The sequence below is a fragment of the Salmo salar genome, chromosome ssa10, assembly GCF_905237065.1.
Source record: "Salmo salar chromosome ssa10, Ssal_v3.1, whole genome shotgun sequence".
Taxonomy (NCBI): Eukaryota; Metazoa; Chordata; class Actinopteri; order Salmoniformes; family Salmonidae; genus Salmo; species Salmo salar.
In genome coordinates, this window is record NC_059451.1 from 47,976,697 (window position 1) to 48,003,732 (window position 27,036).

Sequence of the window (27,036 nt, forward strand, 5' to 3'; positions counted from 1 at the left end):
TGACCAATAACATTTTATTTGACAAGTAAAAGATTTTGGACCATACCAAGTTTTTCAATTTGAACAAAAGTAGATCCCATGGCTTTCTCTCACACACCCCCCCCAACCTCTCTAACCGGTAACCTTCAACAACGCTCTCTGTGTCACTGACTGGTCCTACATCATGGGATGATGTTAGAGAGCACACACACTGGGGCCTGTTACCTTTGACCTTAGTGACCTCTCCCTTCTCAGCTTTGATCTCTTTGAACCCTGACCTCTGCCCCCCCCACCACCACCAGGCTCGGCAGAGGATGACCTTATCCTAGAGGTGGTGATCATGATAGGGACGGTATCCATGGATGACTGCTGTGCTGCCACAATGGCCAAGTCTGGCATCATCCCTGCTCTCATCGAGCTGCTCAACGGTAGGTAGTAGTTAGGACCCATGCTCGGGTCCACTATCTAGAGGGTTAATGTTAGAGCAGAATGGAGGTTATTTCAGTGAAATACTACATTCTTCAGGGGAGCTCTATGTGTCCTGTCCTCCATATGTCTGTGCCTGTGTGTCAACCCAACAGGAGGACGATCAGATTGTCTGTGTGTTGTTTCACCTCTATCTCTCTATCTCTCTCTATCGATCGATCGCCCAACAGGAGGATGATGAGTTGGTGTGTCAGATTGTATGTGTTGTTTCACCTCTCTCTGACCTCTCTCTGTCTCTGTCTCTGTCCCTCCCTATAGGCCAACAGGAGGATGATCAGATTGTCTAGGTGTTGTTTCACTTCTCTCTGTCTCTGTCCCTCCCTATAGGCCAACAGGAGGATGATCAGATTGTCTAGGTGTTGTTTCACTTCTCTCTGTCTCTGTCCCTCCCTATAGGCCAACAGGAGGATGATCAGATTGTCTAGGTGTTGTTTCACTTCTCTCTGTCTCTGTCTCTGTCTCCCTCCCTATAGCCCAACAGGAGGATGATGAGTTTGTGTGTCAGATTGTCTATGTGTTCTACCAGATGGTGTTCCACCAGGCCACCAGGGACGTCATCATCAAGGACACACGTATCCTTTCTCTTCCCACAATACAATTCATCTCCGAACTACAGCCCAAATGATCTTTCATGTCCTACTCCTAAATTACTTAAAACTTCACCCCATATTTACCTCACTCTGTATTATGTGTTACCGTGGTAACCAACAGTACCACTCTATACCATGTCTCTGCTTCTTTCAATGTGAGTTTCCGTCGCAATAACAATCACCCTATCAATGACCTCAGTGCTCCACACAGTGTAATGCAGTACAGTTGGAATCAGAGGCGGTGTACGTAAAATTACAAATGGCTTGCGGTAATATTTGCTAGATGTTTTTCTTTCTGTGGAGAATATTACAGAGGGATCTTTACCAAGTGGTCTGCCTTGGGAGAGGCTTTCTGCTTTACAATATCTCTCTCTCATCACAGGAAATGTAAGAGTTGTTCATTTGGCCACAGGGCAACTGTCTCGTGTCTCCTTTCAAGAAATGAAAGAGAAAAAGCAGTCTTTCCTCGCTACGTTTCTTTCTGTCACTGTGATCTTGATTAAACAGACATCATTGAATGATGTGTCTGAGGAGAAAGAACAGCAAAATGATAGGGTAAAGGGCTAGAAATGTAGAGACAGTATCCCTCTCTCCCTCCCTCTGTTGTCCCCTCCCTCCCTCCCTCCCTCTGTTGTCCCCTCCCTCCATGTGTTATCCTCTACTGGACTCCCTCTCTCTCTCTCCCTTCCTCTGTTGTCCTTTACTGGACTCCCTCTCTCCCTTCCTCTGTTGTCCTTTACTGGACTCCCTCTCTCCCTTCCTCTGTTGTCCTCTACTGGACTCCCTCTCTCCCTTCCTCTGTTGTCCTCTACTGGACTCCCTCTCTCCCTTCCTCTGTTGTCCTCTACTGGACTCCCTCTCTCCCTTCCTCTGTTGTCCTTTACTGGACTCCCTCTCTCCCTTCCTCTGTTGTCCTCAACTGGACTCCCTCTCTCCCTTCCTCTGTTGTCCTCTACTGGACTCCCTCTCTCCCTTCCTCTGTTGTCCTCTACTGGACTCCCTCTCTCCCTTCCTCTGTTGTCCTTTACTGGACTCCCTCTCTCCCTTCCTCTGTTGTCCTTTACTGGACTCCCTCTCTCCCTTCCTCTGTTGTCCTCTACTGGACTCCCTCTCTCCCTTCCTCTGTTGTCCTCTACTGGACTCCCTCTCTCCCTTCCTCTGTTGTCCTCTACTGGACTCCCTCTCTCCCTTCCTCTGTTGTCCTTTACTGGACTCCCTCTTTCCGTCCCTCCCTCCCTCCCTCCCTCCCTCCCTCCCTCCCTCCCTCCCTCCCTCCCTCCCTCCCTCCCTCCCTCCCTCCCTCCCTCCCTCCCTCCCTCCCTCGGACTCCCTCCCTCCCTTCCTCTGTTGTCCTTTACTGGACTCCCTCTCTCCCTTCCTCTGTTGTCCTCTACTGGACTCCCTCTCTCCCTTCCTCTGTTGTCCTTTACTGGACTCCCTCTCTCCCTTCCTCTGTTGTCCTCTACTGGACTCCCTCTCTCCCTTCCTCTGTTGTCCTTTACTGGACTCCCTCTCTCCCTTCCTCTGTTGTCCTCTACTGGACTCCCTCTCTCCCTTCCTCTGTTGTCCTTTACTGGACTCCCTCTCTCCAGAGGCTCCTGCCTACCTCATTGACCTGATGCACGACAAGAACGCTGAGATACGGAAAGTCTGTAACAGCACACTGGACATCATCGCTGTGAGTCTGTCTGTCTGTCTGTCTGTCTGTCTGTCTGTCTGTCTGTCTGTCTGTCTGTCTGTCTGTCTGTCTGTCTGTCTGTCTGTCTGTCTGTCTGTCTGTCTGTCTGTCTGTCTGTCTGTCTGTCTGTCTGTCACCTCTCTAGGCATAATGTCTCATCCTCAAGTTACCCTATATCATGAATGGTATTCTTCCTGGTTAATCAGGAATCAATTCCTGCTTTTCTGTAATTCTTCTTCCAATTAATTTCTAAATGATACCTGAGCCAAAATCCTGTTTTCCTGATCCATCCCTACTTAATGTAGGTAGGCACAGAGGAAATGGTACTGTTCAGATTGCCTGGACTGGGAAACTAAATTCCTGGGTCAGATTTTGATTGACAGGTGCGTTTTAAGTCCCAGTCATAGTGTGATCTGTCACAGACCTGAGATCAGTGTAATTAGCAGTAGACTACAGCCAGCCGGGCTGTGGGCTGTGGAAGGTAGTGGGGGGAGAGGAAGTGTTTCATTGAAATTATCAGTGAGAACTATTAAGCTGTGAACCACATGAAAGACCAGGACAGGCTCTGGAGAATGTCAGAGCAGAACAGGGAAGGTGAGAGAGAAAGCAGACCCTGCCTTGGAGAGACACACACACATTCTCACTCACACACACACACACACAATCATTAGTCTTCAGAGCTGCAGGCTACCTTAGCAGCACACGTCATTACTGTGTGTTCTTGAATCGTTCCTCTTTGATCACACACAGCACACACACACACCCCTCAGAGAGCGCGAGAGAGAGAAACTTACGTATAGATGGTTTTTCTAGGTCAGACAGAAACGTAATTCATGGGGATATTCTTAGATTCCGAATTTCTCTAAGGAGGAACATTGGAAATGCTCTGAACATTGTTTAATATCGGCTGACTCCTTTACTCTTAGACATCATGAGCTCAGCTTTCTAGTTATGATGGATTAGGCTTCATATCAAGCCCTTACTACAGACTAATAGTCCTGGGGAAATCAGCAGTGTAGTCATTAATCCACTTTAGCCATGTCATAAGTCTGCACTTTGACAAAAAGTGTCACTGCCACTTTGGGCCCTGCGATGCGACAATGGGTCCGTTTGAGGCCTGGGCCTCGAAAGTCTGTCAGCGGGCTCTGCTCTGGGTCTAGATGATTAATCTGCAGGGCCTGAGCGCATGAAGCACAGCGGCTCAATGAAGGCCTTTATCTCCCACATGGCCCCCGCAGAGAAAGGAAAACAGAATCTGTGGATGTCCTCAGCCTTCCTCAGCCAAGCTACACACACACACACACCACCTACACACACACACACACACACACACACACACACACACACACACACACACAGCCCCATCGCAGCACCATCCATCGCACCACACCACATTTTTATTAGTAACAGCATCAAAAGGGTGCTGGCACATAGAGCAGTGCATTGTGGGACGCTCTAGTAGTCTGTGAGGGATCTGACAGTCCCTGGATGGAACAATATAGCAGTCAGTGTTCGGGCCCATTCCCCAGCCCTCCCTGATGCCCTGCCAGCCACTCTCCTAAAGCTAATTACACTGTTAGTTTAGTTTCCCCAGCCCTCCCTGATGCCCTGCCAGCCACTCTCCTAAAGCTAATTACACTGTTAGTTTAGTTTCCCCAGCCCTCCCTGATGCCCTGCCAGCCACTCTCCTAAAGCTAATTACACTGTTAGTTTAGTTTCCCCAGCCCTCCCTGATGCCCTGCCAGCCACTCTCCTAAAGCTAATTACACTGTTAGTTTAGTTTCCCCAGCCCTCCCTGATGCCCTGCCAGCCACTCTCCTAAAGCTAATTACACTGTTAGTTTAGTTTCCCCTGCCCTCCCTGATGCCCTGCCAGCCACTCTCCTAAAGCTAATTACACTGTTAGTTTAGTTTCCCCAGCCCTCCCTGATGCCCTGCCAGCCACTCTCCTAAAGCTAATAACACTGTTAGTTTAGTTTCCCCAGCCCTCCCTGATGCCCTGCCAGCCACTCTCCTAAAGCTAATTACACTGTTAGTTTAGTTTCCCCAGCCCTCCCTGATGCCCTGCCAGCCACTCTCCTAAAGCTAATTACACTGTTAGTTTAGTTTCCCCAGCCCTCCCTGATGCCCTGCCAGCCACTCTCCTAAAGCTAATTACACTGTTAGTTTAGTTTCCCCAGCCCTCCCTGATGCCCTGCCAGCCACTCTCCTAAAGCTAATTACACTGTTAGTTTAGTTTCCCCAGCCCTCCCTGATGCCCTGCCAGCCACTCTCCTAAAGCTAATTACACTGTTAGTTTAGTTTCCCCAGCCCTCCCTGATGCCCTGCCAGCCACTCTCCTAAAGCTAATTACACTGTTAGTTTAGTTTCCCCAGCCCTCCCTGATGCCCTGCCAGCCACTCTCCTAAAGCTAATTACACTGTTAGTTTAGTTTCCCCAGCCCTCCCTGATGCCCTGCCAGCCACTCTCCTAAAGCTAATTACACTGTTAGTTTAGTTTCCCCAGCCCTCCCTGATGCCCTGCCAGCCACTCTCCTAAAGCTAATTACACTGTTAGTTTAGTTTCCCCAGCCCTCCCTGATGCCCTGCCAGCCACTCTCCTAAAGCTAATAACACTGTTAGTTTAGTTTGGAGGCCTCACTCTCCTACAGCTAATTACACTGCTAGTTTAGTTTGGAGGCCTCACTCTCCTAAAGCTAATTACACTGCTAGTTTAGTTTGGAGGCCTCACTCTCCTACAGCTAATTACTCTGCTAGTTTAGTTTGGAGGCCTCACTCTCCTACAGCTAATTACTCTGCTAGTTTAGTTTGGAGGCCTCACTCTCCTACAGCTAATTACACTGCTAGTTTAGTTTCCCCAGCCCTCCCTGATGCCCTGCCAGCCACTCTCCTAAAGCTAATTACACTGTTAGTTTAGTTTCCCCAGCCCTCCCTGATGCCCTGCCAGCCACTCTCCTAAAGCTAATTACACTGTTAGTTTAGTTTCCCCAGCCCTCCCTGATGCCCTGCCAGCCACTCTCCTAAAGCTAATTACACTGTTAGTTTAGTTTCCCCTGCCCTCCCTGATGCCCTGCCAGCCACTCTCCTAAAGCTAATTACACTGTTAGTTTAGTTTCCCCAGCCCTCCCTGATGCCCTGCCAGCCACTCTCCTAAAGCTAATTACACTGTTAGTTTAGTTTCCCCAGCCCTCCCTGATGCCCTGCCAGCCACTCTCCTAAAGCTAATTACACTGTTAGTTTAGTTTCCCCAGCCCTCCCTGATGCCCTGCCAGCCACGCTCCTAAAGCTAATTACACTGTTAGTTTAGTTTCCCCAGCCCTCCCTGATGCCCTGCCAGCCATTCTCCTAAAGCTAATTACACTGTTAGTTTAGTTTCCCCAGCCCTCCCTGATGCCCTGCCAGCCACTCTCCTAAAGCTAATTACACTGTTAGTTTAGTTTCCCCAGCCCTCCCTGATGCCCTGCCAGCCACTCTCCTAAAGCTAATTACACTGTTAGTTTAGTTTCCCCAGCCCTCCCTGATGCCCTGCCAGCCACTCTCCTAAAGCTAATTACACTGTTAGTTTAGTTTCCCCTGCCCTCCCTGATGCCCTGCCAGCCACTCTCCTAAAGCTAATTACACTGTTAGTTTAGTTTCCCCAGCCCTCCCTGATGCCCTGCCAGCCACTCTCCTAAAGCTAATTACACTGTTAGTTTAGTTTCCCCAGCCCTCCCTGATGCCCTGCCAGCCACTCTCCTAAAGCTAATTACACTGTTAGTTTAGTTTCCCCAGCCCTCCCTGATGCCCTGCCAGCCACTCTCCTAAAGCTAATTACACTGTTAGTTTAGTTTCCCCAGCCCTCCCTGATGCCCTGCCAGCCACTCTCCTAAAGCTAATTACACTGTTAGTTTAGTTTCCCCAGCCCTCCCTGATGCCCTGCCAGCCACTCTCCTAAAGCTAATTACACTGTTAGTTTAGTTTCCCCTGCCCTCCCTGATGCCCTGCCAGCCACTCTCCTAAAGCTAATTACACTGTTAGTTTAGTTTCCCCAGCCCTCCCTGATGCCCTGCCAACCACGCTCCTAAAGCTAATTACACTGTTAGTTTAGTTTCCCCAGCCCTCCCTGATGCCCTGCCAGCCATTCTCCTAAAGCTAATTACACTGTTAGTTTAGTTTCCCCAGCCCTCCCTGATGCCCTGCCAGCCACTCTCCTAAAGCTAATTACACTGTTAGTTTAGTTTCCCCAGCCCTCCCTGATGCCCTGCCAGCCACTCTCCTAAAGCTAATTACACTGTTAGTTTAGTTTCCCCAGCCCTCCCTGATGCCCTGCCAGCCACTCTCCTAAAGCTAATTACACTGTTAGTTTAGTTTCCCCAGCCCTCCCTGATGCCCTGCCAGCCACTCTCCTAAAGCTAATAACACTGTTAGTTTAGTTTGGAGGCCTCACTCTCCTACAGCTAATTACTCTGCTAGTTTAGTTTGGAGGCCTCACTCTCCTACAGCTAATTACTCTGCTAGTTTAGTTTGGTGGCCTCACTCTCCTACAGCTAATTACTCTGCTAGTTTAGTTTGGAGGCCTCACTCTCCTACAGCTAATTACACTGCTAGTTTAGTTTGGAGGCCTCACTCTCCTACAGCTAATTACTCTGCTAGTTTAGTTTGGAGACCTCACTCTCATAAAGCTAATTACACTGTTAGTTTAGTTTGGAGGCCTCACTCTCCTAAAGCTAATTACACTGTTAGTTTAGTTTGGAGGCCTCACTCTCCTACAGCTAATTACACTGCTAGTTTAGTTTGGAGGCCTCACTACCCTAAAGCTAATTACTCTGCTAGTTTAGTTTGGAGGCCTCACTACCCTAAAGCTAATTACACTGTTAGTTTAGTTTGGAGGCCTCACTCTCCTACAGCTAATTACACTGCTAGTTTAGTTTGGAGGCCTCACTACCCTAAAGCTAATTACTCTGCTAGTTTAGTTTGGAGGCCTCACTACCCTAAAGCTAATTACACTGCTAGTTTAGTTTGGAGGCCTCACTCTCTTACAGCTAATTACACTGCTAGTTTAGTTTGGAGGCCTCACTCTCCTACAGCTAATTACTCTGCTAGTTTAGTTTGGAGGCTTCACTACACTAAAGCTAATTACACTGTTAGTTTAGTTTGGAGGCCTCACTACCCTAAAGCTAATTACTCTGCTAGTTTAGTTTGGAGGCCTCACTCTCCTACAGCTAATTACACTGCTAGTTTAGTTTGGAGGCCTCACTACACTAAAGCTAATTACACTGTTAGTTTAGTTTGGAGGCCTCACTCTCCTAAAGCTAATTACTCTGCTAGTTTAGTTTGGAGGCCTCACTCTCCTAAAGCTAATTACTCTGCTAGTTTAGTTTGGAGGCCTCACTCTCTTACAGCTAATTACTCTGCTAGTTTAGTTTGGAGGCCTCACTACACTAAAGCTAATTACACTGTTAGTTTAGTTTGGAGGCCTCACTACCCTAAAGCTAATTACTCTGCTAGTTTAGTTTGGAGGCCTCACTCTCCTACAGCTAATTACACTGCTAGTTTAGTTTGGAGGCCTCACTACACTAAAGCTAATTACACTGTTAGTTTAGTTTGGAGGCCTCACTCTCCTAAAGCTAATTACTCTGCTAGTTTAGTTTGGAGGCCTCACTCTCCTAAAGCTAATTACTCTGCTAGTTTAGTTTGGAGGCCTCACTCTCCTACATCTAATTACACTGCTAGTTTAGTTTGGAGGCCTCACTCTCAACCTCCATTATAAACTGGGTGGTTAGACCCCTGAATGCTGATTGGCTGATAGCCGTGTACCACAGGTATGACAACACATGTATTTTTACTGCTCCAGGCACTGTATCTTGCCTAAGAACAGCCCTTAGCCGTGGTATATTGGTCATATACCACACCCCCTCGTGCCTTATTGCTTAAGTAACCCATCCTAATGTCTCTCTCTCGCTCTCTCTCTGTCTCTCTTGCTCTCTCTCTCTCTGTTTCGCTCTCTCTCTCTCTTCTCTCTCTGTCTCTCTGTTTGTCTCTCTTTGTCTCGCTCTCTCTCTGTCTCACACACTCTCTGTCTTGCACTCTCTCTGTCTCGCTCTCTCTGTCTCTCTGTGTTTGTCTGGCTTGCTCTCTCGCTCTCTGTCTTTGTCTCTCTCTCTCTGTCTGTCTGTCTGTCTGTCTGTCTTTCTGTCTTTCTGTCTGTCTGTCTGTCTGTCTCTCTGTCTCTCTGTCTATTGTAGGAGTATGATAAGGAGTGTGAGAGAAAGATCCAGAGTGAGAAGTTCCGCTGGCACAACGCCCAGTGGTTAGAGATGGTGGAGAACAGAGCCATGGGAGACGACGGAGAACCCTTCATGTTGGGAGACGATGGAGAACCTTTCATGCACAACGGAGACATTCTGGAGAGACCCGACCTCTTCTACACCGCGGGTATACATGGAGGGAAAGAGAGATTTAGGGAGGGAGGGAGGGAGGCAGAGACATTCTGGAGAGACTGACCTTCTCTACAGCGCTGGGACAGGGCGAGAAAGAGGAGGAGGGAAGGAGAGGGAGGGGGGAGAAAGAGAGGGGATGTGGTATGGATGAAGTGGGAGTGAGATGAGGAGGAGGGAAGTACAGTAGTGAACTTGTCTCTAACTTTGAGGTGTATGTCTCTCTTCCCCCAGATGGGATCATCCCAGCAGATGGTACCATCAGCCCAGAGTTTTTCACAGACTACCAGAACGGAGACATTGGCCAGGCTGGAGGCTTTCCTGGCAGGTGAGCTCATAGTAGGGCAAGGGCTAGACTGGACTTCTATCCCCAATATGTAGCGAGGGAGCAGGCTTTAACAGGCCTAATATGTAGCGAGGGAGCAGGCTTTAACAGGCCTAATATGTAGCGAGGGAGCAGGCTTTAACAGGCCTAATATGTAGCGAGGGAGCAGGCTTTAACAGGCCTAATATGTAGCGAGGGAGCAGGCTCTAACAGGCCTAATATGTAGCGAGGGAGCAGGCTTTAACAGGCCTAATATGTAGCGAGGAAGCAGGCTCTAACAGGCCTAATATGTAGACAGGAAGCAGGTTTTCACAGGCCTAATATGTAGACAGGGAGCAGGCTCTAACAGGCCTAATATGTAGACAGGGAGCAGGCTCTAACAGGCCTAATATGTAGACAGGGAGCAGGCTCTAACAGGCCTAATATGTAGACAGGGAGCAGGCTCTAACAGGCCTAATATGTAGACAGGGAGCAGGCTTTCACAGGCCTAATATGTTGACAGGAAGCAGGCTTTCACAGGCCTAATATGTAGACAGGGAGCAGGCTCTAACAGGCCTAATATGTAGACAGGGAGCAGGCTTTCACAGGCCTAATATGTTGACAGGAAGCAGGCTTTCACAGGCCTAATATGTAGACAGGGAGCAGGCTCTAACAGGCCTAATATGTAGACAGGGAGCAGGCTTTCACAGGCCTGATATGTAGACAGGGAGCAGGCTCTAACAGGCCTAATATGTAGACAGGGAGCAGGCTCTAACAGGCCTAATATGTAGACAGGGAGCAGGCTCTAACAGGCCTAATATGTAGACAGGGAGAAGGCACTAACAGGCCTAATATGTAGACAGGGAGCAGGCTTTAACAGGCCTAATATGTAGACAGGGAGCAGGCTCTAACAGGCCTAATATGTAGACAGGGAGCAGGCTCTAACAGGCCTAATATGTAGACAGGGAGAAGGCACTAACAGGCCTAATATGTAGACAGGGAGCAGGCTTTCACAGGCCTAATATGTAGACAGGGAGCAGGCTCTAACAGGCCTAATATGTAGACAGGGAGCAGGCTCTAACAGGCCTAATATGTAGACAGGGAGCAGGCTCTAACAGGCCTAATATGTAGACAGGGAGAAGGCACTAACAGGCCTAATATGTAGACAGGGAGCAGGCTCTAACAGGCCTAATATGTAGACAGGGAGCAGGCTCTAACAGGCCTAATATGTAGACAGGGAGCAGGCTCTAACAGGCCTAATATGTAGACAGGGAGCAGGCTTTCACAGGCCTAATATGTAGACAGGGAGCAGGCTCTAACAGGCCTAATATGTAGACAGGGAGCAGGCTCTAACAGGCCTAATATGTAGACAGGGAGCAGGCTCTAACAGGCCTAATATGTAGACAGGGAGCAGGCTCTAACAGGCCTAATATGTAGACAGGGAGCAGGCTCTAACAGGCCTAATATGTAGACAGGGAGCAGGCTCTAACAGGCCTAATATGTAGACAGGGAGCAGGCTTTAACAGGCCTAATATGTAGACAGGGAGCAGGCTCTAACAGGCCTAATATGTAGACAGGGAGCAGGCTTTCACAGGCCTAATATGTAGACAGGGAGCAGGCTCTAACAGGCCTAATATGTAGACAGGGAGCAGGCTCTAACAGGCCTAATATGTAGACAGGGAGCAGGCTCTAACAGGCCTAATATGTAGACAGGGAGCAGGCTCTAACAGGCCTAATATGTAGACAGGGAGCAGGCTTTCACAGGCCTAATATGTAGACAGGGAGAAGGCTCTAACAGGCCTAATATGTAGTGTTGAACACATTTTTAGTTCCTCTACTTCATATGCTGTTAAAATGATGAATAGTTGTGGAAATGGAGAGTTTATTGAGAGTAATTTGTCTTATTTATTATCGAACATCTCCTTGCGTGCGATAAAGCTCGTGTTGAAGGTTTTTTCCTGTGCAAGTATGTTTGTGTTGGCTGCTTTTGAGAGGCTTGCTGTGGAGAGTAGATAGAATGCCACAGTTATTTTAGATGGAGGGAGGGAGGGAAGGAAGGAGAAACAGAAAGCAAAGAGAGAGCTACGGAAAGGAACAGAGCGAGCGAGCGCATACAAGGCTTTTTCCTCAGCTCTTTGTAACTGATACCTTTTAAATATACTGAGCGAGCTGGGGGAATTGGCGTCTGTGAGAGTGTTTTAATTTGGCCAGTGTACTCCAGAGTGATCCAGGTTAACACAATAACCAAAGCCAGCTCCAGCTCTTATTTTAAACTAGGTGTGAAACATGGTGTGAATGGGGTCTTTTAAATCGTTTTAATACAATCACTGTTATTTGTATAAATATGATAACAAGCTATTTTATATGAACTATAGAAAATGTCTCTAGTCCCGGGTCGTTGGGAGAGAGTGGCCCAATCCTCGGAAAGTTAAAATAAGTCCCAGCAGCTTCAACGGGCCGGGCGCCGCAGGCTGAACGAGGGCGCCGTTCGTGCCACCGCGTGGAAAGAGAAGTGTCTGGGTTTCACTATAGGTGCACAACAGCGTGTGATTGGAGAGTTTCTGACCCCCTCAACACGCAGACGGCGAATCAATGAGTGCTTTGAGAGGCTGTCAGTGAGTGACAGCAAGGAGAGTGAGACAGGGAGGGAGGAGGAGCTGATGATTTAGCCCTTGAGCAGTGGGTAGCTGTAACCTGAAGAGTGACAGCCTGGGGAGAGATCAAAGCATTGTGGGGTGAGGGCGAGGGCCGGAGAGAGGTGAGGCTGGAGGAGACAGACGTATGTATGGGCTTGGAGGGAGCAGAGGGTCATGGGAGCAGAGGAAAAGGCCTGATTCTCTTCCTGTGCACTACGGCTCCGCCCCCTGTAGAATGTGTCCCCAATCCCTCACCCCTACACCCTCATCCTGGCTTCACTGGGTCCTGCAGGGCCAGGCTGGGAACACTAGGGCCCTTTGTCTGCGAACACAACCCTCCCTCTTAAAATGTCACAACACACGCGCCTGGAATGAGGTGAGAGACGAGCTGATTTATGTCTCACATCACTGTATGATGTGAGGGAGTTGTTGATCAACTGGTCCTCTTTCCTCCACAACCCTACCACCAGAACCAGAGTCCAGGCGCTGACCTGAGGTCCAGCTGTGTCTCTGTCTCTCTTTCTCCTAGGCCCAGGGTGTAGTCAGACATGCAGGCCAGCTATCAAGGTAGCCTGTGAGGCAGCCTGTGAGGCAGGCAGGCCAGCTATCGAGGTAGCCTGTGAGGCAGCCTGTGAGGCAGGCAGGCCAGCTATTGAGGCAGCCTGTGAGGCAGCCTGTGAGGCAGCCTGTGAGGCAGGCAGGCCAGCTATTGAGATAGCCTGTGAGGTAGCCTGTGAGGCAGGCAGGCCAGCTATTGAGGTAGCCTGTGAGGCAGCCTGTGAGGCAGCCTGTGAGGCAGGCAGGCCAGCTATCGAGGCAGCCTGTGAGGCAGGCAGGCCAGCTATCGAGGTAGCCTGTGAGGCAGCCTGTGAGGCAGGCAGGCCAGCTATTGAGGCAGCCTGTGAGGCAGCCTGTGAGGCAGGCAGGCCAGCTATTGAGGTAGCCTGTGAGGCAGCCTGTGAGGTAGCCTGTGAGGCAGGCAGGCCAGCTATCAAGGTAGCCTGTGAGGCAGCCTGTGAGGCAGGCAGGCCAGCTATTGAGGCAGCCTGTGAGGCAGCCTGTGAGGCAGGCAGGCCAGCTATTGAGGTAGCCTGTGAGGCAGCCTGTGAGGTAGCCTGTGAGGCAGCCTGTGAGGCAGGCAGGCCAGCTATCGAGGCAGCCTGTGAGGCAGCCTGTGAGGCAGCCTGTGAGGCAGGCAGGCCAGCTATCGAGGTAGCCTGTGAGGCAGCCTGTGAGGCAGGCAGGCCAGCTATCGAGGTAGCCTGTGAGGTAGCCTGTGAGGTAGCCTGTGAGGCAGCCTGTGAGGCAGCCTGTGAGGCAGGCAGTCAGGCTGTGTTACTCAGAGCTCCAGTGTTTCTCCAGGCTCTTTTAGCCTCTCAAATCCCCCCTGACAGCCGTAGCGTGCGGAAAGGAAAAATACATATTTCTGCCCAGTGAAGGAGGGAGGGATGGGGCATGGGGAAGAGGAGGTGCAGGGTGCGTAACTGATCGTTGGAAGTGATTTGGGTTAAAAACAACACGTAATTATGGGCGCTCGCAGGGGCAAAGCAAACAGCTCGTATTTTAGTGAGCTAGAGGATGTCCGGCCTGGCGGGCCAGCGACTGACTGCGTATAGACCAAGAGAGAGGGGGAACGAGCAGGGTGGAGGGGAAGAGAAGGGACATGCTGTCGTTTGTCGAGGGGTTAACTCACTCTGTCTAGTTAACTAACTCACACCCAGTCTGAGGTAACGAGACGGTCGTGTTGACCCGACCACACAGCTGAACATTCAGACCAGCTGGTCAGAGAAGAGAGACGACCGACCGTGAAATCGGACAGCTTTTCCTCCTTTGTATCCACGCCCCCATGGTAACTGATTTGTACAGTTGTAGCTACAGCCCCTTTATCATTCCCCAAACAGGCCGGGGTTGCTGGGCGGGTGGAGGGAGGGAACGCAGGTTAGACGTGTCTGGCTGTTGGCCTCCTCTGTAATGGACCTGTGTTTTGACATTTAGCTGTTTTATGTAGTTGGCTGCAGCTAGATGTGCCCTGTCACACAGCTCCATTGTTATGGCAGAATATGTATTAGGTGAGATAAATATTGCATAAAGTTTTATAATGAGCTTATATTTTACATTCCATGATACTATGACCCCTTCTCTTCTTCCATGTGTTCTGGTTGTGTCGCTGAATAGTTCACTGTCTCAGAGCGCCACCTTGTGGTGGTATTTCAACCCATCTCACATCATGTTGACTCCTGTCTGTGGGGCTGACACATACAGTAGCTGTGCGTGTTTATGTCCCTGCAGTATGAATATGGATATGTTTGGACAGTCGACGGTGACCCCTGGACAGCGCCCCGCCACGGCCTATGGCATCCGGCCAGACGCGCAGTTCTTCTACAGCTACGCTGGTGCAGCTTCCAGATAAACCAGGTTACCTTCACTACACCACAGACTGACTGCAGCTATGTCCCATCTAGCCAGGTTACCTTCACTACACCACAGAGACTGACTGCAGCTAAAGCTCATCTAGCCAGGTTATCTTCACTACACCACAGACTGACTGCAGCTATGTCCCATCTAGCCAGGTTACCTTCACTACACCACAGAGACTGACTGCAGCTATATCCCATCTAGCCAGGTTACCTTCACTACACCACAGACTGACTGCAGCTATATCCCATCTAGCCAGGTTACCTTCACTACACCACAGAGACTGACTGCAGCTATATCCCATCTAGCCAGGTTACTTTCACTACACCACAGACTGACTGCAGCTATATCCCATCTAGCCAGCTTACCTTCACTACACCACAGAGACTGACTGCAGCTATATCCCATCTAGCCAGGTTACCTTCACTACACCACAGAGACTGACTGCAGCTATATCCCATCTAGCCAGGTTACCTTCACTACACCACAGAGACTGACTGCAGCTATATCCCATCTAGCCAGGTTACCTTCACTACACCACAGAGACTGACTGCAGCTATATCCCATCTAGCCAGGTTTCTTCACTACACCACAGACTGACTGCAGCTATATCCCATCTAGCCAGGTTACCTTCACTACACCACAGATGACTGCAGCTATGTCCCATCTAGCCAGGTTAACTTCATTACACCACAGAGACTGACTGCAGCTATGTCCCATCTAGCCAGGTTTCTTCACTACACCACAGAGACTGACTGCAGCTATATCCCATCTAGCCAGCTATGCTGTGTGGTCATGAAGGAGTATCAACACTCCTGTATGTTCAACAGTACCTTGGTATCTCAGCTGATCTCTTCTAGTGCTGTAGTCCAAACTCTAGCAGTGATGTTGTTGCTGTTTTATTGAATGAAAACATCACATCTTAAGCTACCTAAGTGATGTTGTTGCTGTTTTATTGAATGAAAACATCACATCTTAAGCTACCTAAGTGATGTTGTTGCTGTTTTATTGAATGAAAACATCACATCTTAAGCTACCTAAGTGATGTTGTTGCTGTTTTATTGAATGAAAACATCACATCTTAAGCTACCTAAGTGATGTTGTTGCTGTTTTATTGAATGAAAACATCACATCTTAAGCTACCTAAGTGATGTTGTTGCTGTTATTGAATGAAAACATCACATCTTAAGCTACCTAAGTGATGTTGTTGCTGTTTTATTGAATGAAAACATCACATCTTAAGCTACCTAAGTGATGTTGTTGCTGTTTTATTGAATGAAAACATCACATCTTAAGCTACCTAAGTGATGTTGCTGAAAAACCAATATTTGGCATTTTGTTTTTAGCTTTTATTGGAATATTATACATCTCAATGTTCACTACAAGTATGTATTACTGTAGCATAATACAACAACACAAACTGAAGATGAATGAATTGAATTATTCAATTATACATTCATGTTATATATTGTACTGGGGTTCATTGTTTTTCTGATCAACGCTACTTTCCATAGGATGTTTTTTTCTTCTTCAAATTCCAGAAGGTTGGTTGGTGTGGCACAGTCTTATTGTCTTAGTCCACTAACTAACTGCATGCTGAAACAGGCCATTTTATAGATGACCTCATTCTGGAGACTGACAGTTGAGATGTTCTCCATCTTTTCTGTCTTTGCAGTCTCTCTCTCTCTCTTTCTGTCTCTCTCTCTTTCTGTCTCTTTCTCTGTCTCTCTCTCTCTTTCTGTCTCTCTCTCTCTCTCTCTTTCTGTCTCTCTCTCTCTCTTTCTGTCTCTCTCTCTCTCTCTTTCTGTCTCTTTCTCTCTCTCTTTCTGTCTCTTTCTCTGTCTCTCTCTCTCTTTCTGTCTCTTTCTCTGTCTCTCTCTCTCTTTCTGTCTCTTTCTCTGTCTCTCTCTCTCTTTCTGTCTCTTTCTCTGTCTGTCTCTTTCTCTGTCTCTCTCTCTCTCTTTCTGTCTCTCTCTCTCTCTCTCTTTCTGTCTCTCTCTCTCTCTCTCTTTCTGTCTCTCTCTCTCTTTGTCTCTCTTTCTGTCTCTCTTTCTGTCTCTCTCTCTCTCTTTCTTTCTGTCTCTCTCTCTCTCTTTGTCTCTCTTTCTGTCTCTCTCTCTGTCTCTCTCTCTGTCTCTCTTTCTGTCTCTCTCTTTCTGTCTCTCTGTCTCTCTGTCTCTCTTTCTTTCTGTCTCTCGCTCTCTTTCTGTCTCTCACTCTCTTTCTGTCTCTCTTTGTCTCTCTGTCTCTCTCTTTCTGTCTCTCTCTCTCTCTCTCTCAATTCAATTCAATTGACTTTATTGACATGGCAAGTTCGTTATTATCTCTCTCTCTCTCTCTGTCTCTCTCACACCACTGGAATGTATTACTGAAAATGTTGTGTGTGGAGTCAGACACTGAATTGCATCTGAACTTTATTTTGAATCTAACTTTTTCACTGTACCTTTGTTAGTGGTGGAAATACTTTTTGAATTTGTACAAACATTGAGTGATTGTTTATTTACCTGTTATTTTTTTTATATAAATTAGCAATTAGTTAGGTTGATCTCATTGTACGTGATGCTCATCAGAACTATCATAAAAGCATTTTTCTGCGGCCAATATTTAAAATAAAGTGTTGAAAACGGACTCTGATTGTAACAGTTAATTGCTTGAGATTGTGGTTGAATTGATTGTTTTCAGCACCATAAGCACAAATATTCCACCTTCACTTCTAATGGAAGACAAACACACAGTAAATGTGTTGTATTTGTTTTATAGGCAAATAAAAGGGTTATTTTATGTATTTTTCCCAACACACAAGCACTGTCTTGTTTTTGTAGACTTCATACTTTATTTGACAGTATATTTTTCAGACTTGAATATACATACACAAATGCGTATAGCCCCTTCACAAAATGACTGTGTAACATGTCATGTATGAAAGAACAGGTGCTGTTTCAACACGGCTATTAGTCATTCAGGAATAAAGTCACTGGACCAGTCTCCATAGCAACCACATCTATTGGAAATGGGTGGTAATCCTCCTTCATGGAAATAAGGCAGTAGACACTAGGAAAGAACCGTAGAACCTCATCTAGTGGTATCTTACTGGGACTTGGTGGACTAGCTGGTGATTGAGTATGAGCATGCATAACCCTCTATATTAACTGATGAGAAAAATCCTTCAGCAAGTCAGAGCACACAGAATAGAACATCTTTTCCTCCATATGTAGAACCCTCCCATTGCTACTCAGACCCACTCAATATATGGCAGTGCTGTTGTAACAGAAATGGTGTCTGAATCATCTAGAATGTATGCATATTCATATGTAGGGACATAGAAGATATTTAAAAAAAACACACAATGACAAGTGGAGATAGTTACACACAATTGCAATAGTCAATTTGATGTGTACCAAATTAATTGGCTTTTTCTTGGTCCCTAACTTGATATTCTATTTATGCCCATATCTCACTACTTTAATCTTCTCACAAACACAATTGTATATGTTCATATTTTACCACTGCAATTTTATGGAAGCGTGCAGTTTTATGCTTGTGTAACAGTTCATTGTTTGTACTTGATGGTGAGGGTAATCTCAGTCAGTATAGTGATTGGGTTCGACGACAGCGAGGTTATAGTCTACAACATTTTCATACTCCTCACAATTGCAGTGATTTAAAGAATGGGGTCCTTTTCTTCATTTATTCTCTGTGTGATATCAGGCACCTCACTGGCCACCCCTCCCTCATATGTTATCACTACCTGGGTGGCGCTGGACCATCTCCTCCACTTCAAACACCGCCACCACCAGGTCCTGGATCTCTTTCACACAGTCCATGGCCCGGGAAGCAGGCTCAGCGGGCTCCACAGCCTGGAGGGCTTCTTTGGTGGGCTCAGCAAGGAGGGTGGCCTGGGTATCTGGCTGGGGCTGTGGAGGGACTACATTCAAATTGGCTGCTGATGCTACGGTGGAATAAGCACCAGCAGTGACTTCAACGCTAGCTTCTCCGTTAACGCCTCCTGTTGCTTCAGAGACCGGGGCGTCGCTAGGGGGATCGGGGTTACCCTCTGATACTTCTACAGGGGGCTTGGTGGCGATGCCGACTGGTGTTTCACTCACGCTGACCTCTACTGCAAGGTTAGAGGTCACAGAAACGCTCCACTCCACTTCGTTGCTCTGTGACACTTTGACCTCATCAGTGGGGGCTGCTGCTCTCGTGGCATCATCATCACCAGGGATCTTGATGTCTGAGGGGGCTGACTCGCTCTCTGTAACCCCTCCATCATCCCCATCATCTGGGATGGCGGAGGATGAGGCTGGCACATCCTTGGTCTCTGCTGCTGCAGCAAGGCTGGCGTCTGCTGGTTGCGCAGTTACAGGCTGCTCACCACTAGAGGCTGCTTCTGGTTCACTGTTAGGAGGACCGCTTTCACACTCAGCCTCTGTCTCAGCAGTGGTGATTGTGAGTGAAGCCATGTGCTCTGCTACTGAATCTTCAACAGCTATAGGTGAATCTTCAACAGCTACAGGCTTGACAACACAAACAGGGGAAGGGTCAGGGACAGGGAACGGATTGGGGGAAGGGGCTTTGCTTTGTGCTACTGTAGTTAGTACGCCCATTACTACTGTCTTCTCCACCTCCACACCATCTCCAGGAGTGGGTGTTTTCTCTGTCTCTGTTAGGACAGGGGTATCCACTTGAGCTGTCTCAGTTGGTTCAGACATGTCCTCCGTTTTTGTCTCAGCCACTACAGGTGTCTCATGTATACTGACTGTGTTCTCCACCTTGACTAGCTTCTCCACTGGAGCTGTAACAGCAGGTGCAATACTGGCCCCCAGGGCCTCAATCTCTACTGTGGCCCCTGACACCGCCTCCAGCTTGTTCTGCTCTGCCTTCAACACGACACTTGGGGGGTCCCCCTGTGTACCCCCAACGAACGCCAGACTGTTGCTCAGATCAGGAGAGACAGGCTGGGCTGGTGCTGGTACCTCAGCCTGGGGCTGGGTCTCAGGCTGGGTCTGGATAAAGGTAGAGGTCTCAGGCTTGGTCTGGAGATGTGTGGGGGAGAATGGCACCCTGGCTGGGCTGCTGGGGGTGGATGGGATGGAGAGGGGACTGGAGCGGCTGGTCTGGCTCAGGGGGTCCCTGCTGTCTGTGAACAGGTTGTGTTTCTGTAGGCTGGCTGCGTCCTTCACCACTGCAGAAAAAATAGAGGTTTAGGTAACAACATTAACAACAACAACAACAACAACAACAACATTAACAACAACAACATCATTAACAACAACATTATTAACAACATCATTAACAACATTAATAACAACAACATCAAACAACATTAATAACAACAACATCATTAACAACAACAACAACAACCATCATTAACAACAACAACATCATTAACAACAAAATCATTAACAACAACAACAACATCATTAACAACAACATCATTAACAACAACAACAACATCATTAACAACAACATTGGTGTAGGTGAATAGAGAGGGTAATGCCTGAAATATGCCTTACATTTGAGTAAGACGAAAGTAATAATTGTCTAATAAAGTAATAACTCTGTACCTTTGCTGACTTCCTTGTCCAGAGTCTGCAGCAGAATGCCTTCATAGATATTCTCCACATGGAGAAAATTGGAATAGTCTGCATCAATGAACTGTTCAAGACCCTGCAGCTCCTAAAGACAGAGACAATTATTTCCATGGGCTGTGATTTTCTAAGAATACTAAGAAGATGAAAAGGGTGTGTGTGTGTGTGTGTGTGTGTGTGTGTGTGTGTTGACTCACTGTTTTGCAGGTTGGGGCCAGGTTCTTCTTAATGTGAGGTAGAGTGATCCCCACCAAGGCCTCCTGAAAGATCCTCTTCCTGACTGTGCTGCTGTCGTAATCATATTGCTGTAACACGCACACAGGTAATTAGCATATAAAATGTATTTTGATCAGTGCTTGTCTCAGTGAGTTCCTCTTAATAAACAGATGTGTAGTGATGGATAAAAAGCGTACCTTGAGCACCATGTGCCTGGACTTCTCCATGGCAGAGCCTACATTGTCTGTGCAGTTTTCTTTGGCCTTGTAGAATAGCAGCTCAAACGAGTACGCTGCGTTTTCAATCAGCTGAAACAGGGCACAGGGAAGGGCACAGCCTCAGTGGCACCAGTGAAAACAAACAAAGAATAAACTGTCTGCCAGAATCTCATCTTGGTTAAATTACCTGACTGGTGCCTTAAAAAGAACACTTAGAAAGGGTTAATGAACAGTAAACTTTAAGCTGAGCAATGCTGCAGTTAAAGATACAGAGTGAATTACTTCTCTACCCTGATTTCTACCCACAACTAAAAGATTATGTATGAGACAATTGAGCGTGTTGTGGTCGTTGCCCCTCCCCCCCTCCCCCCAACAATGACATGCTCAAAACTCCTGATCTCTACAAACAGTTTTTACGATTCTTTACAGGAAAGATAGAAAACATTATATCCCAGATTGACAGTAACCGACACCATACCAGCATTTCTGGTCACCAGGCACTTAAAAAAATTCTGGTCCAACCTCTTCTTAAAAATGCATTGTTCCCACTTTAGCAGAGGCTACATTCATGTTAAACACTGCATATGTCGGCTCAATCAGAAATGACCTTGACATTTCTATTACGGAATCTGTCACGCTTCAACTTCACTCACTGAAGAGAACCCTCAGTTCCACTGCTATGCAAATGACATGCATCTTTATTTACCAATCAGACCCATTGACCAAGCTAGCGTAGCTGCCCTTCACCAGTGACCAAGCTAGCGTAGCTACCCTTCACCAGTGACCAAGCTAGCGTAGCTGCCCTTCACCAGTGACCAAGCTAGCGTAGCTACCCTTCGCCAGTGAACAAGCTAGCGTAGCTACCCTTCGCCAGTGACCAAGCTAGCGTAGCTGCCCTTCACCAGTGACCAAGCTAGCGTAGCTGCCCTTCACCAGTGACTATGCTAGCGTAGCTATCCTTCACCAGTGACCAAGCTAGCGTAGCTGCCCTTCACCAGTGACCAAGCTAGCGTAGCTACCCTTCGCTAGTGACCAAGCTAGCGTAGCTACCCTTCACCAGTGACCAAGCTAGCGTAGCTACCTTTCACCAGTGACCAAGCTAGCATAGCTACCCTTCACCAGTGACCAAGCTAGCGTAGCTACCTTTCACCAGTGACCATGCTAGCGTAGCTACCCTTCACCAGTGACCATGCTAGTTTATCTACTCTTCACCAGTGACCATGCTAGCGTAGCTACTCTTCACCAGTGACCATGCTAGCGTAGCTACCCTTCACCAGTGACCATGCTAGCGTCGCTACCCTTCACAAGTGTCTTGCTGACATCAAATGTTGGATGTCTCACAATTTTCTCCATTTAATGATATTAAATGAGGTTGGTTTATTTGGTCCCCCCACCTTGCTAGAACCCAGATTGTAAATAACCTTGGCCATTTGTTCACCAATGTAAAGCCTACGGCCAGAAACCTTGGCGTCTTCTTTGACCCTGACCTTAACCTCAAGCCGCATGTAAAAAAGGTTGTCCAGTTCTGCTTTTATCATCTAAGAAATATAGCTAAAGTCAAGTATTTTATTTCAGTCACTGATCTGGAGAAAGTTACAATGTACATGCTTTTATTTCCTCACGCCTAGATTACTGTAACTCTGTCTCAGTTAGAAATCACTCCATCGTCTACAGTTAGTTCAAAATGCTGCAGCTCGGCTTTTAACAGGCAGCAGGAAATGGAACCCTATCAGACCTATTTTAGCTTCTCTACATTGGCTACCAGTCACTTTTAGAAAATGTTTAAAAATGTTATTAATCACGTTTAAGGCCAGGCTTGGTTTATTTCTCCGATCTAATATCTCCCTATGAGCCAAGACACAGCCTGATACCCTGTGGCAGGGCAGTATTGACCAGTCCAAAGTCTAGGTTGAAAACCAAAGGAGACCAGGCATTTACCATTAGAGCCCCTAGACTTTGGAGTGGTCTGCCAGAGGAGATCAGGCTTGCAGATTCAGTGTCTCTTTTTAAATCCCTGTTGAAGACACACTTTTATAAAGATGCTTTTAATGTATGATTCCAATGTATGATTTGAATTAGCTATATTTTTGAATTGTCCTTCCTCCTGTATTTATTTCTTTGTTAGTGCTTTTTTAAATGATTTGATGATGTGAAGCACTTTGTCACTTGTATTGAAAAGCACAATACAAATAAAGTTAATATTATTATTATGAACTTGGAGCTCATCAATGAATAACACAACTAACTGTCCATTACTAGTTAGATCATCAGATCAGTTAGGGCATCAGAGTTAGATCTAGTTCTGATTGATTCCCAACAACTGACACATTGTGAGGAGTATTGATGTCTGGAGAATGTTACTAGGTCACTTAGAGAGGACTGACAGAGAGCAATTTATGATGATTGATCTCGAACCAGTACTGTCTGTATGCATGTGTGTGTGTGTGTGTGTGTGTGTGTGTGTGTACCTGCTGCAGGTCTATCTGGGTGCTGTGGACCAGATTGCTGATGTTGGAGAAGCCAAAGCGTTCCTGCAGGTCATGCAGCTGGTCGTGGAGAGAGTTGATCCTCTGGTAACAACTCAACAGGTTGGGCTTACTCAGCTTAGCCAGGGCCTGGAGAGAGGAACAGAGGAAAGGAGAGGGGGATGAGAGGTAAAAAATGGATGACGAGGATGGGAGATGGGAAGGAGTGTGGAAAAAGGGGAGGAACGGAAAGGAAGAAATGGGTGTGAATGGGATCAGCAGAACCTCCGGGTTTGACGGTAAAGGATTTAAGAAATGATAGCTCGGACAGGATTGTTTAAGGAGGAGAGGAAGTCCGCACCTGCTTGAGTTTGTCGGTAACGCCGCCCTCCTGGAAGTCCTGACACAGTTGGTCCATCTGGTTGTCAATTAGGAGCCGTGCCTCCTGGAACCCTGAGCTGATTGGTCCCATGAGCTCCTCCAGTATGGAGGCCAGGTAGGGCTGCACGCCCTCCGAAAATAACTTCTCTGCTGGCTCTGATACACTGGCTACAAGAGGAGAGAGTCATTAGCTACTCTGATACACTGGCTACAGGAGGAGATAATCATTAGCTACTCTGATACACTGGCTATAAGAGGAGAGAGTCATTAGCTACTCTGATACACTGGCTACAGGAGGAAACAATCATTAGCTACTCTGATACACTGGCTACAGGAGGAAAGAGATTCATAGATACAGTGCATTCGGAAAGTATTCAGACCCCTTGACTTTTTCCACATTTTGTTACGTTACAGCCTTATTCTAAAATGGATTGAAATGGTTTTTTCCCCCCTAATCATTCTACACACAATATCCCATAATTACAAAGCAAAAATAGGTTTTTAGAAATGTTTACAAATGTGTTAAAAATATACAACTGAAATATCACATTTACATAAGTATTCAGACTCTTTACTCAGTACTTTGTTGAAGCACCTTTTGCAGCCATTACAGCCTCAAGTCTTCTTGGGCACACCAGTATTTGGGGAGTTATTCCCATTCTACTCTGCAGATTCTCTCAAGCTCTGTCAGGTTGGATGGGGAGCGTCGCTGCACAGCTATTTTCAGGTCTCTCCAGAGATGTTCGATCGTGTTCAAGTCCGGGCTCTGGCTGGGCCACTCAAGGACGTTCAGAGACTTGTCCCAAAGCCACTCCTGCCTTGTCTTGGCTGTGTGCTTAGGGTCTTTTCATCAAGGATCTCTCTGTACTTTGCTCTGTTCATCTTTCCGCTCGATCCTAACTAGTCTCCCAGTCCCTGCCGCTGAAAAACATCCCCACAGCATTAAATGTCAGAAATTGTGAGTTTAAATGTATTTGCCTAAGGTGTATGTAAAGTTCCGACTTCAACTGTAGATAACCTGCCTTGTTAGCCTTTCCAAATCATGTCCAATCAATTGAATTTACCACAGGTGGACTCCAATCAAGTTGTAGAAGCATCTCAAGGATGATCAAAGGAAACAGGATGCACCTGAGCTCAATTTCGAGTCTCATAGCAAAGGGTCTGAATACTTATGTACAGTTGAAGTCGGAAGTTTACATACACCTTAGCCAAATACATATAAACTCAGTATATCACAATTCCTGACATTTAATCCTAGTAAAATTCCCTGTCTAAGGTCAGTTAGGCTCACCACTTTATTTTAAGAATGTGAAATGTCAGAATAATACTGGAGAGAATGATTTATTTCAGCTTTTATTTCTTTCATCACATTCCCAGTGGGTCAGAAGTTTACATACACTCAATTAGTATTTGGTAGCATTGCCTTTAAATTGTTTAACTTGGGTCAAACGTTTCGGGTAGCCTTCTACAAGCTTCCCACAATAAGTTGGGTGAATATTGGCCCATTCCTCCTGACAGAGCTGGTGTAACTGAGTCAGGTTTGTAGGCCTCCTTGCTCGCACACGCTTTTTCAGTTCTGCCCACAAATTTTCTATGGGATTGAGGTCAGGGCTTTGTGATGGCCACTTCAATACCTTGACTTTGTTGTCCTTAAGCCATTTTGCCACAACTTTGGAAGTATGCTTGGGGTCATTGTCCATGTGGAAGACCCATTTGTGACCAAGCTTTAACTTCTTGACTGATGTCTTGAGATGTTGCTTCAATATATCCACATCATTTTCCTGCCTCATGATGCCATCTATTTTGTGAACTGCACCAATCCCTCCTTCAGCAAAGTACCCCCACAACATGATGCTGCCGCCCCCGTTCTTCACGGTTGGGATGGTATTCTTCGGCTTGCAAGCATTCCCCCTTTTCCTCCAAACATAACGATGGTCATTATGGCCAAACAGTTATATTTTTGTTTCATCAGACCAGAGGACATTTCTCCAAAAAGTACGATCTTTGTCCCCATGTGCAGTTGCGAACCATAGTCTGGCTTTTTTATGGCAGTTTTGGAGCAGTGGCTTCTTCCTTGCTGAGCGGCCTTTCAGGTTTTGTCGATATAGGACTCGTTTTACTGTGGATATAGACACTTTTGTACCTTTTTCCTCCTGAATCTTCACAAGGTCCTTTGCTGTTTTTCTGGGATTGATTTGCACTTTTCGCACCAAAGTACGGTCATCTCTAGGAGACAGAACGCGTCTTCTTCCTGAGCGGTATGACAGCTGCGTGGTCCCATGGTGTTTATACTTGCGTACTATTGTTTACAGTTGAACGTGGTACCTTCAGGCACTTGGAAATTGCTCCCAAGGATGAACCAGACTTGTGGAGACCGACAAATTTCTTTCTGAAGTCTTGGCTAATTTCTTTTGATTTTCCCATGATGTCAAGCAAAGAGGGACTGAGTTTGAAGGTAGGCCTTGAAATGCATCCACAGGTACACCTCCAATTGACTCAAATGATGTCAATTAGCCTATCAGAAGCTTCTAAAGCCATGACATCATTTTCTGGAATTTTCCAAGCTGTTTAAAAGCACAGTCAACTTAGTCTATGTAAACTTCTGACCCACTGGAATTGTGATACAGTGAATTATAAGTGAAATAAACTGTCTGTAAACAATTGTTGGAATAATTACTTGTGTCATGCACAAAGTAGATGTCCTAACCGACTTTCAAAAACTATAGTTTGTTAACAAGACATTTGTGGAGTGTTTGAAAAATGAGTTTTAATAACTCCAACCAACCTAACTTCCAACTTCAACTGTAAATAAGGTAATTATGTTTTTAAATGTAATAAATTATCAAACATTTCTAAAAACCTGTTTTTGCTCTGTCAATATGAGGTATTGTATGTAGATTGATGACAAAAACAACTATTTAATCAATTTTAGAATAAGGCTGTAACGCAACAAAATGTGGAAAAAGTCAAGGGGTCTGAATACTTTCCAAATGCACTATTTTTGTTCATTATATTTATTTTTCCTGGATTCTTGACATAGCTCACTCTAATATATCTACTGCTTTACATATCATTCTTAGTATTTCTTGCTTAAATCCTTTCCGAATGCACTGTACATGCCTCAGATCACAAGCTAGGGCTAGGTCAATAGAGCAAGATACAGTACGGTACTGAATCACAGTTTGTGCTCTCTCTGGATTTCATTTATAGTGCTTCTGTTCTAACAAAAGCAGAATATCAAACAAGTTAGCTTAAGTGCTGCTGTCTAAGTTGGATAATTGTAACTCATTTGATGGAGGGTATTGGCATGGCTCCTGTGTAAACTCTTTGTTTTAATGGAGATCAATATTGTATAAAGCCCTGTGTTCAGAGTTATCTGACCTGGTGAGTGGCACCTGCTGACTCAACAGAAACAGTCACTCTCACAGGGAGTCAGCTAGGTATCAATGTCAACAACACTGAACAGAACAAAACAATAAGGGGATGAGTCTATAGTTAACCTGCCATGTTAGCTCTCATGTGGATGCACAGACAGTATCATGTCAAGAAATAGAAGATAGCATTAGCACCTTCCCTTTCATCTAAAAGCAGCGCTCTCTCTACCTACTAGAGGTCGACCGATTAATCGGAATGGCCAATTAATTAGGGCCGATTTCAAGTTTT

At 46.5% G+C, this 27,036-nt stretch overlaps 2 protein-coding genes across 3 annotated transcripts in view; one reads left to right on the forward strand and one right to left on the reverse strand.

Annotated features, from left to right (window-relative positions):
• kifap3a (kinesin-associated protein 3a) overlaps positions 1 to 16,177 on the forward strand; it is a 37,795-nt gene extending 21,618 nt beyond the window's left edge. For both annotated transcript variants that reach the window (XM_045687875.1, XM_045687876.1), the window contains 6 exons: positions 282 to 407; positions 939 to 1,037; positions 2,648 to 2,733; positions 8,956 to 9,145; positions 9,382 to 9,475; positions 14,377 to 16,177. In XM_045687875.1, the coding sequence (XP_045543831.1) occupies positions 282 to 407; positions 939 to 1,037; positions 2,648 to 2,733; positions 8,956 to 9,145; positions 9,382 to 9,475; positions 14,377 to 14,497 (716 nt within the window). In that variant the 3' untranslated portion in view covers positions 14,498 to 16,177. The remainder of the gene's footprint in view (positions 1 to 281; positions 408 to 938; positions 1,038 to 2,647; positions 2,734 to 8,955; positions 9,146 to 9,381; positions 9,476 to 14,376) is intronic.
• A 1,135-nt stretch (positions 16,178 to 17,312) lies between these two features.
• The window catches only part of niban1a (niban apoptosis regulator 1a), a 93,357-nt gene continuing 83,633 nt past the window's right edge, over positions 17,313 to 27,036 (reverse strand). The window contains exons 9-14 of the mRNA XM_045687878.1: positions 23,354 to 23,541; positions 22,996 to 23,142; positions 20,507 to 20,617; positions 20,291 to 20,398; positions 20,070 to 20,181; positions 17,313 to 19,687 (exon numbers count right to left, since the gene is read on the reverse strand). Of these exons, the coding sequence (XP_045543834.1) occupies positions 18,234 to 19,687; positions 20,070 to 20,181; positions 20,291 to 20,398; positions 20,507 to 20,617; positions 22,996 to 23,142; positions 23,354 to 23,541 (2,120 nt within the window). The 3' untranslated portion in view covers positions 17,313 to 18,233. The remainder of the gene's footprint in view (positions 19,688 to 20,069; positions 20,182 to 20,290; positions 20,399 to 20,506; positions 20,618 to 22,995; positions 23,143 to 23,353; positions 23,542 to 27,036) is intronic.